Below are 10,036 nucleotides of genomic sequence, written 5' to 3'. Positions count from 1 at the left end.
TGTCTGTTACAGCGTGATGAATGTGCGATCTCCATTACGAACGCTAGTTTTACCAGAACAATCTCTCCCGTCTCATAACTTGCTTCTGAGCATGCGCGTTTTTTTTCATGCCGTTAAAGCCTACACACACACACACAACCGTTTTTTACAACCTTAAAAACGTTGTGAAAAAATAGAGCATGTTCGAAAACCCGAAAAATCCCGAAGCCCACACACGATTGTTTTTAATGACATTAAAAAAACATATTTTTTTTTAGAGCCCGAAAAACGGTTGCGTGTACGCGGCATGAGAGCGGCTTTACATCCACTTTCTACTCATTTTTTATTACCGGTATATTGGGGAGAAAAAGAAAAAAAACACAACAAAATCGAATTTGTAGATAAATGAGCTGACAATACAAAACACTGGAAAAATGCGTCAATGTCGATGGAGAAATAATTCTCAGACTGATAATATAATATTATATATAATAAATACACTCACCACGCTACATCAAAGCGAAATCCCAAATCGAATATCGTGTAACACGTTCCTGGAAGAGAGAAAACCTTGCATTAGACGCCATGAAATGTCTCCGTCATCAGAACACAATATAGAAATGTCCGGAACATTCCGCGATGAGAAGAGATCTCCACCAATGGAAGAGGAAAGACACAAAGTATCCATATCCTGGGGGGGGGGGGCAGATTCGGATACTTTGTTTCTTTTCTAGGAAGTTGTGGGGGGGACCCCTTATTATTTTATCTTTGGGGGGTTTTCATTTTTATCATCTGCAGCAGATCCCGAGTTCTGGAGAAAAATGTTCTAACTGATCTCGGCAATGATCTATGACATACACATAGGTGGGGGTCTTCTGTCCATATACCCCCCCCCCCCTCTTCTATGTACATAACACCTCTGCTCTATATACATTCTTCAGTCGCCCTCTTCTGCTCCTCCGATCGCAGGAATGCGGCACAGAGGATTAGGGATGTTGCTCGGGGGTCCGGCCGCACTGCAGCCTCGCTGTCATATCAGTCCCAGGGATGGACTTCTCCTGGAACAGAATATGAGGGGCTACAGGAGGCGTCCATCACTCCTCATTATACAGGAAGACTGAGCCGGGGGGGGGGGGGGGCTGAGGAGCCATATCACTGATCATTGTGAGGTCCCCCCCCCCTCCCACCTACAGCAAGCCTTGTGTATAGGAAGCTCCCCCAATCTACAGGAAGTCCTAAAGGAACCCCCCCCCTACATGAAGTCCTTTCTAAAAGGGAGCCCCCCTTCCAGCTACAGGAAGTCCTAAAGGAACCCCCCCCTACATGAAGTCCTTTCTAAAAGGGAGCCCCCCTTCCAGCTACAGGAAGTCCTAAAGGAACCCCCCCCTACATGAAGTCCTTTCTAAAAGGGAGCCCCCCTTCCAGCTACAGGAAGTCCTGTCTAAAAGGGAGCCCCCCCCCCTTCCAGCTACAGGAAGTCCTTTCTAAAAGGGAGCCCCCCCCTTCCAGCTACAGGAAGTCCTTTCTAAAAGGGAGCCCCCCCCTTCCAGCTACAGGAAGTCCTTTCTAAAAGGGAGCCCCCCCCTTCCAGCTACAGGAAGTCCTTTCTAAAAGGGAGCCCCCCCCTTCCAGCTACAGGAAGTCCTTTCTAAAAGGGAGCCCCCCCTTCCAGCTACAGGAAGTCCTTTCTAAAAGGGAGCCCCCCTTCCAGCTACAGGAAGTCCTGTCTAAAAGGGAGCCCCCCCCTTCCAGGTACAGGAAGTCCTTTCTAAAAGGGAGCCCCCCTTCCAGCTACAGGAAGTCCTTTCTAAAAGGGAGCCCCCCCTTCCAGCTACAGGAAGTCCTGTCTAAAAGGGAGCCCCCCCCCCCTTCCAGGTACAGGAAGTCCTTTCTAAAAGGGAGCCCCCCCCCTTCCAGGTACAGGAAGTCCTTTCTAAAAGGGAGCCCCCCTTCCATCTACAGGAAGTCCTGTCTAAAAAGGGAGCCCCCCTTCCAGCTACAGGAAGTCCTTTCTAAAAGGGAGCCCCCCTTCCATCTACAGGAAGTCCTTTCTAAAAGGGAGCCCCCCTTCCATCTACAGGAAGTCCTTTCTAAAAGGGAGCCCCCCTTCCATCTACAGGAAGTCCCGTCTAAAAGGGAGCCCCCCCCCCTTCCAGCTACAGGAAGTCCTTTCTAAAAGGGAGCCCCCCCCCTTCCAGCTACAGGAAGTCCTTTCTAAAAGGGAGCCCCCCTTCCAGCTACAGGAAGTCCTTTCTAAAAGGGAGCCCCCCTTCCAGCTACAGGAAGTCCTTTCTAAAAGGGAGCCCCCTTCCAGCTACAGGAAGTCCTTTCTAAAAGGGAGCCCCCCTTCCAGCTACAGGAAGTCCTTTCTAAAAGGGAGCCCCCCTTCCAGCTACAGGAAGTCCTGTCTAAAAGGGAGCCCCCCTTCCAGCTACAGGAAGTCCTGTCTAAAAGGGAGCCCCCCGTTCCAGCTACAGGAAGTCCTTTCTAAAAGGGAGCCCCCCGTTCCAGCTACAGGAAGTCCTTTCTAAAAGGGAGCCCCCCCTTCCAGCTACAGGAAGTCCTGTCTAAAAGGGAGCCCCCCCCTTCCAGCTACAGGAAGTCCTGTCTAAAAGGGAGCCCCCCCTTCCAGCTACAGGAAGTCCTTTCTAAAGGGAGCCCCCCCTTCCAGCTACAGGAAGTCCTTTCTAAAAGGGAGCCCCCCTTCCAGCTACAGGAAGTCCTTTCTAAAGGGAGCCCCCCCTTCCAGCTACAGGAAGTCCTTTCTAAAAGGGAGCCCCCCCCTTCCAGCTACAGGAAGTCCTTTCTAAAAGGAGGAGTCCCCCACTTCCAGCTACAGGAAGTCCTTTCTAAAAGGGAGGAGTCCCAGCCCCCCCCCCCCCATCTGGTCTCTCGCACGGTTGGTCATGTGACAGGAGGCGAAGATTTGGGGAAGTGCGAATTGCTCACAATGACACCATCGGGATCCGGAGAGGAAGGAACGATTGTGAAATCCATCGAACAGACGAAGAGCCCGGCGGTGATTATTGAAGTGCGATCCGATCGCTGGGCCAGATCGCTCTTCACTCCGCCATCTTCTTCAAAAAGCCCAACCCCGAGGAAAGGTTGTTTGGCGCGTCTCCACCGGATTCTACCCGATTGCCCCCCTTCCCTCATCAATAGAAGGTCACCAACCCCTTCATCATACGGGTCTCCCCTCCGATAAAGGTGACCACACACTATACAATCTCATCAGCAATGCGGCGGAAGGGTCTCTCTGATCCGAGACATTCCGGCTAAACGAGATTGTACAATCACATGTATGGTCAGCTCAGTAAACACCCAACTTCATTGCACAGCCTCCTTTATCTAGTGCCGGGGCCTCTGATTGGATACAAATAGATTGCCGTCGTTTTGATAATTGTATGGCGAGAATAGCAGCCCGGAACTTCTGGCGTCACCACGTCACTGTCCGAATCCTCAGCCGCAACACAGTTCTTCTACATCAGTAAATAAATCGGTGGGAGGGGGGGGGGTGGTATTTATAAATTGGGGGGGGGGGGGGGGTCTGACGTGTACATTGTAGATGAAGGAAGGCCGATCTCCCGGAGATCTAGAAGAGTGACAGAGCGATCCGGACTTCCCCAACCAAGACCGGGCGAGCCCAATGTTTACCCCCCAACACCGACCCTCCCCTCCCCCATCCAGAGAGAGAACTGAACAGACCTGTACTTAAATCTTCACATCTCATTAATAAATAGAAAAATTATCTGAGGGCAGGGGGCAGATCTACACACAGATTACCCCCCCCGCCCCTCGGAGAGGGCAGATCTACACACAGATTACCCCCCCCGCCCCTCGGAGAGGGCAGATCTACACACAGATTACCCCCCCGCCCCTCGGAGAGGGCAGATCCACACACAGCCCCCCACTCCCCAGAGGGGTCAGATCTATGCAGACCTCCCCACCACCCAAGAGGGGTCAGATCTACACACAGATTACCCCCCCCCCCCCTCGGAGAGGGCAGATCTACGCACACAGCCCCCCACCCCTCGGAGAGGGCAGATCTACACACAGCCCACCCCCCCCACCCCTCGGAGAGGGCAGACCTACGCACAGATTACCCCCCACCCCTTGGAGGGGGCAGATCTACAAAGATCCCCCCACCCCTAGGAGAGGGCAGATCTACACACAGATTACCCCCCACCCCTCGGAGAGGGCAGATCTATGCAGACCCCCACCCCACCCCAGACGGGGCAGATCTACGCACACAGACCCCCCCCACCCCAGAGGGGGCAGATCTACGCACAGACCCCCCCCCCCACCTCAGAGGGGGCAGATCTACGCACACAGACCCCCCACTGATATGATGGGCAGGGAAGGGGCTCATGCTCTGACTCTAGTATTATTTCCAGGAATAATGATCACGGGACATCAGAGGAATGGAAGCGGTGAGACTGCCGGAGACACTTCCGCAAATCTGACAGCCTTACCCCCCCCCCCCCCCCCCCGGATGGAGGAGGGGAATACACATGTCCACCACACACAGGAAACTCCTGCACTTCATCACATCCCCTCCATGTTTGGGAATGCTAAAATACCCCCCCCCCCCCATATCAGGGTGCCCACATCATTTTGGCATATCCCTAGTTGGTATACCACAATATCGGGGGGGGGGGTCTCTATGGGGGGGAATCAAAGACTTAGGAGGGCAGAAACAAGAGGACAGAAGAGGATCATCCAATCTGGGGGGTCCATCAAAGCAACACGTTCATATTTTGGGGTGGGGGAGGGGAGGTGTGGGACGAAAACATGATTTTGTGAGATCAGAAGGCCAGGGGGACCCCAGCAAGGAGGGGGGGGGCAGAGATGGTATATTGGATTGGGGGAGGGGATTTGGGTAATACCAGAGGAGAGGAGCAATGGAGAACAGTGGGGCCTTTGCAATATAGGGGGGACAGAGGTCATACAGGTCAGGTATTGGGGTGAAGGTATAAAAGGTATAAGGGGGAGGGGCGTATAAAAATAATATAAGCGGGGCTCAAGTATCGGGTGATAGTTGTATGTGGGGGGGTCTATAGTAGGAGGGGTACAGGGGTTATATATGAAGTAGGGCTCAGGTATTGAGGTGATTGGGGGAGGGTGTTATATGAAGTGAGGTTCGGGTATTGGGGTGATGGAGCAGGTGGTGAATAGTGGGGGAGGGGATTGTCATACATAGAGGGATGGGAGGGGTGGTATATAAAGTGGGGTTCAGCTATAGAGGGATCTGTATGGGAGGGGTACAAAAATATAAATGGGTTCAGGTATTAGCGTGACTAGTGGGGGGGGGGTCATACATAGAGGGATGGAAGGGGGGGAGGTATATGAAGTGGGGGGTTCGGCTAAAGGGGGATCTATATGGGAGGGTTAGACAAATATAAATGGGGTTCAGGTATTGGAGTGACCAATGGGGAAGGTCATACATAGAGGGATGGGGGGGTGTTATATGAAGTGAGGTTCAGGTACTGGGGTGATGGAGCAGGTGAGGTGAATAGTGGGGGGTCATACATAGAGGGATGGAAAGGGGGGCGGTATATGAAGTGGGGGGGGCTCAGCTAAAGGGGGATCTATATGGGAGGGTTACACAAATATAAATGGGGTTCAGGTATTTGAGTGACCAATGGGAAAGGTCATACATAGAGGGATTGGGGGGGTATATGAAGTGGGGTTCAAGTATTGGGGTGATGGAGTAGGTGAAGTGATTGGGGGGTCATAGAGGGATTGGGGGGTATATAAAGTGGGGTTCAGGTATTGGGGTGAAGTGATTAGTGGGGGGGGGGGTCATACATAGAGGGATGGCTGGGGGGCGATATATGAAGCAGGATTTAGATAATGAGGTGAATGGTGTGGGGGGGTCGTACATAGAGGAATGGGGGTGATGGTATATGAAGTGGGGTGATGGTGAGGTAAATAGTGGGGGAAGGGGGTGATATATGAAGCGGTATTTAGATATTGGGGTGATGGGGGGGAGAGGAGAACATGACCTTCTCAAAGGTCATATTGAGGGGTACAGAGATGACAGGGGGCATACAGGTCAGGTGTTGGGGTGATGAAGATATAGGGGGAGGGGCATAACATAATATATGGGGAGGTGGGGGGCAGACTGTGCAGTGTTGGGGTGACAGGAGAAATATTAATGTCAGGTATTGAGGTGATGGAGGTATAGGGGGTATACAGATAATATATGGGGGTGCCAGGAGACATATGGGATTTGTAGGGGGTATAGAGATATAAGCGGGGCTCAGTTATTGGGGTGACAGTTGTATCGGGGGGAGGGGTCCTGTAGTGGGAAGGGTACAGGGATGACATATGAAGTAGGGTTCAGGTATTGGGGTGATGTGAATAGTGGGGAGGGGGTGATACATGAGGTGGGGTTCAGGTATAGCAGGATCAGTAGGGGTACAATAATGACATAATGGGGAGGGGGATTTATGATACGAGATATTATTGGGGTGACTGCGGTGAGGAAGAGAAGAGGGGGGTCATATTGAGGGGTACACAGATGGCAAACAAGGTGGGGGTCCTGATATATATGGGGGGGTTATCTGTGAGATGGAGGTCCTGGTATATAGGGGGAGGGAGGTCAGATATTAGGGGGTCATCTGTTAGATGGGGGGTCAGGTATCAGGGTGATGAACAGGAAGGAGGCCGGGGAGGTCATATTTTGGGGGTACACAGATTGCAAACAAGGTGGGGGTTCTGGTATATAGGGGTTGGGTTATCTGTGAGATGGGGGTCCTGGTATATAGGGGGAGGGAGGTCAGATATTGGGGGGTCATCTGTAAGATGGGGGGTCAGGTATCAGGGTGATGAATAGGAAGGAGGCCGGGGAGGTCATATTTTGGGGGTACACAGATGGCAAACAAGGTGGGGGCTCTGGTATATAGGGGGGTGGGTTGGGTTATCTGTGAGATGGGGGTCCTGGTATATAGGGGGAGGGAGGTCAGATATTGGGGGGGGGGTCAGATATTGGGGGGGGGTCAGGTATCAGGGTGAACGGGAAGGAGGCCGGGGAGGTCAGATATGGGGGGGGGGTATCTGTGAGATGGGGGTCCTGGTATATAGGGGGAGGGAGGTCAGATATTGGGGGGTCATCTGTGAGATGGGGGTTCAGGTATCGGCATGATGAACAGGAAGGAGGCCGGGGAGGTCATATTTTGGGGGTACACAGATGATATAACAGATGGAGTTCAGGGTGATAGTATTGGGGGGGTGGGGGGGTCGGTAGAAGGAATGGGCCGGGGGGGTGACATAAGGTGGGGGGGGTCAGGGTGATCTGAGGGGTAGGTTTAGACCGGGGGGGGGGGGGGATGGGAGAACACATGATATATGAGGTGGGGGTTCAGGGTGACCAGAAGGTCTAGGGGGGGCAGATATAGGGCGGGGGAGGCACACAGTGGGGTGTGGAGGCATGAGGGGGGGATGGGAGGACACACATTGGGGGGGGGGGTATCTGTGAGATGGGGGTCCTGGTATATAGGGGGAGGGAGGTCAGATATTGGAGGGGGTATCTGTGAGATGGGGGTTCAGGTATCGGCGTGATGAATAGGAAGGAGGCCAGGGAGGTCATATTTTGGGGGTACACAGATGGCAAACAAGGTGGGGGGGGGGGGGTATCTGTGAGATGGAGGTCCTGGTATATAGGGGGAGGGAGGTCAGATATTGGGGGGTCATCTGTGAGATGGGGGTTCAGGTATCGGCGTGATGTAACAGGAAGGAGGCTGGGGAGGTCATATTTTGGGGGTACACAGATGATATAACAGATGGAGTTCAGGGTGATGGTATTGGGGGGGTGGGGGGGTCGGTAGAAGGAATGGGACAGGGGGGTTCAGGGTGATCTGAGGGGTAGGTTTAGACCGGGGGGGGGGATGGGAGGACACACATTGGGGGGTACAGATGATATATGAGGTGGGGGTTCAGGGTGATCAGAAGGTCTAGGGGGGGGGCAGATATAGGGCGGGGGGAGGCACACAGTGGGGTGTGGAGGCATGAGGGGGGGATGGGAGGACACACATTGGGGGGGGGGGGTTGGAGGTCATACATTGGGGGACGGTGGGGGGATGGGAGAACAAACATTGGGGTGTGGAAGGAATTGGAGGTCACACATTGGGGGGGGATGGGGAGAACACACACGGAGGTCTCTCACCTACGATGATGAGCGTCGCCCAGAAGGCCACGGAGACCCCGGAGTAGAGTAGGACGTGTCCGTTCATGGCGCCTCTCCTCTCCTCTCACTGATCCGGGGAACAGAGAGAACCAGCCTGACACCGGCCCGAGATCAGCTGACCACCGCCCACCAATCACCTGACCGCGCCCCCACGTGACCACCCCCCCTGTCAACACCGTAGCATTATTCGTCGTACTGCGTCTGACTACGTGGGCACGCCCCTGTGTCTCCACCCGCCACCTTTACTACTGGCAAAACCACGTCAGCTTTCCAGTACTTCAGACTGTATTACCGCGAAGGTTTCCCAACCACCGGGGGCCGCTTCTTTCTCTCTGGCGGATCTGCAGAAGCAGATACCGGGAAATCTCCTTCAATGGTCCTAAACTAGGGGGAGGAGGCTCATGACTAGCCCCGCCCACAGGACTCATGGTCACGTGGAAAAACAACACACAGCTGTCATGGTTTGGAGGTATCCCTGAGAGGATTGACTTGTATTGAGGTGTATTGTGTATGTCCAACAATTTGAATCTTTTTTGATAATCAGTAAAAATAGATTTATAACCGCGTGCGTGCCGCAAATCGCCGTTGCAGTAGAACGGGATCCATCGGCATTCCTTCCCCTTCTCTCTCCCGGGTACTGCACTGTAGGGGGAGACAGAGAGCACACACTGCTATCACTTTGCTGACGAGGATCGGGGATCTCCTGCTTTTGCCTGGCAGCGCGCGCAGCTCCTGTCACCATGGCAACTTCACTCAAGTCCCACACTTGCTGTGACGTCAATCGAACAACCTCCCCAGCGCGTAAATAGCGCTGAGGCGGGAGCGTCAGTTCAGTTGACAGTTGCTTTCTGAAGAGACAAGTCGCTCGGCAGAGAAGCTCCTTCAGATTTCTGTGCGTTTCATTGTTTTGGAACTGCAGTGATTTGAATTCAGTGTCAGTTGATTCCTATTGATTGATTAGCGATCAGCAGCAGCTGGTTGAGATTTATTGATAGATTTGCTGTTGTAATTGATATTTTATCAGTGTCAGTTACAAACAATTCCTATAAGAATGAGGCGTCCGATCCTCACCTTGATTCTTATGTATTTACTCCCGTGGGGAGTAAGACGAAATGTCACCAAAGACCCCCCAGATCTCCACAACATGCTGGATACGGGGGCGATTACCGGAACAACAAGCGAGTGGCCAGTGAAAGATCTGGTCAGGATAATGGAAAATGAACCTCCAGAGAGTCTCATGGCCGAGAAGAAGAACGCGTCCATCGGGACCATGGAGGAGGAACCTGTGGAAGAACGACCCTGTGCAGCGGAAAACAAGCCTCCAGAGATCCTCGTGCCGGAGATGAACCCGGCCATGGAGTCAATGGAGAAGGAAACGGTCAGAGAAATGGCAAACGAGCCACCGGAACCCTCTAGCTGGTTCCCATTACTGACCCAAACTGTATTCTGGGCAAAAACAACGCTCTGGATAAGTATTATCATTGTGAAATACGTCCTGCGCAGAGATGTTCTGGCCAATAGATTAAGAAATCTTCTGATGCTCCTGGAGCTGATGGAGTTCTGTTATAAAGAGCTGGTCCCATCTGATTTCTGGTGCTCCAGCGAGGGGCTGGTCTTAGACAGTACAGGTCTGCCCCCGCTTACAAATCTTGTGGCAGAGATCTGGTCAGAATACTCTTTAGGGCTTGTCGTGATACAGCCGGTGCTGCCTGCGATGTTGCTGGTGCTGCTGGTAATACTGCAGGCGCTGCTGGTAATATACTTCAAGTCGTTCAACCGATGCGCAACAATATCAAGTGAGAACATCACTGTCCCACCATCACGTGAGGACATCACTGTCCCACCATCACGTGAGGACATCACTGTCCC

General features: G+C 53.0%; 1 protein-coding gene across 1 annotated transcript in view; it reads right to left on the bottom strand.

Annotated features, from left to right (window-relative positions):
- ATP6V0B (ATPase H+ transporting V0 subunit b) overlaps positions 1-8,319 on the bottom strand; it is a 26,030-nt gene extending 17,711 nt beyond the window's left edge. The window contains exons 1-2 of the mRNA XM_040360949.1: positions 8,147-8,319; positions 485-533 (exon numbers count right to left, since the gene is read on the bottom strand). Of these exons, the coding sequence (XP_040216883.1) occupies positions 485-533; positions 8,147-8,213 (116 nt within the window). The 5' untranslated portion in view covers positions 8,214-8,319. The remainder of the gene's footprint in view (positions 1-484; positions 534-8,146) is intronic.
- Positions 8,320-10,036: the final 1,717 nt, after the last annotated feature.

Source organism: Rana temporaria, chromosome 7 (assembly GCF_905171775.1).
Source record: "Rana temporaria chromosome 7, aRanTem1.1, whole genome shotgun sequence".
NCBI lineage: Eukaryota > Metazoa > Chordata > Amphibia > Anura > Ranidae > Rana > Rana temporaria.
This window is presented reverse-complemented; position numbering and strand designations above follow the sequence as displayed.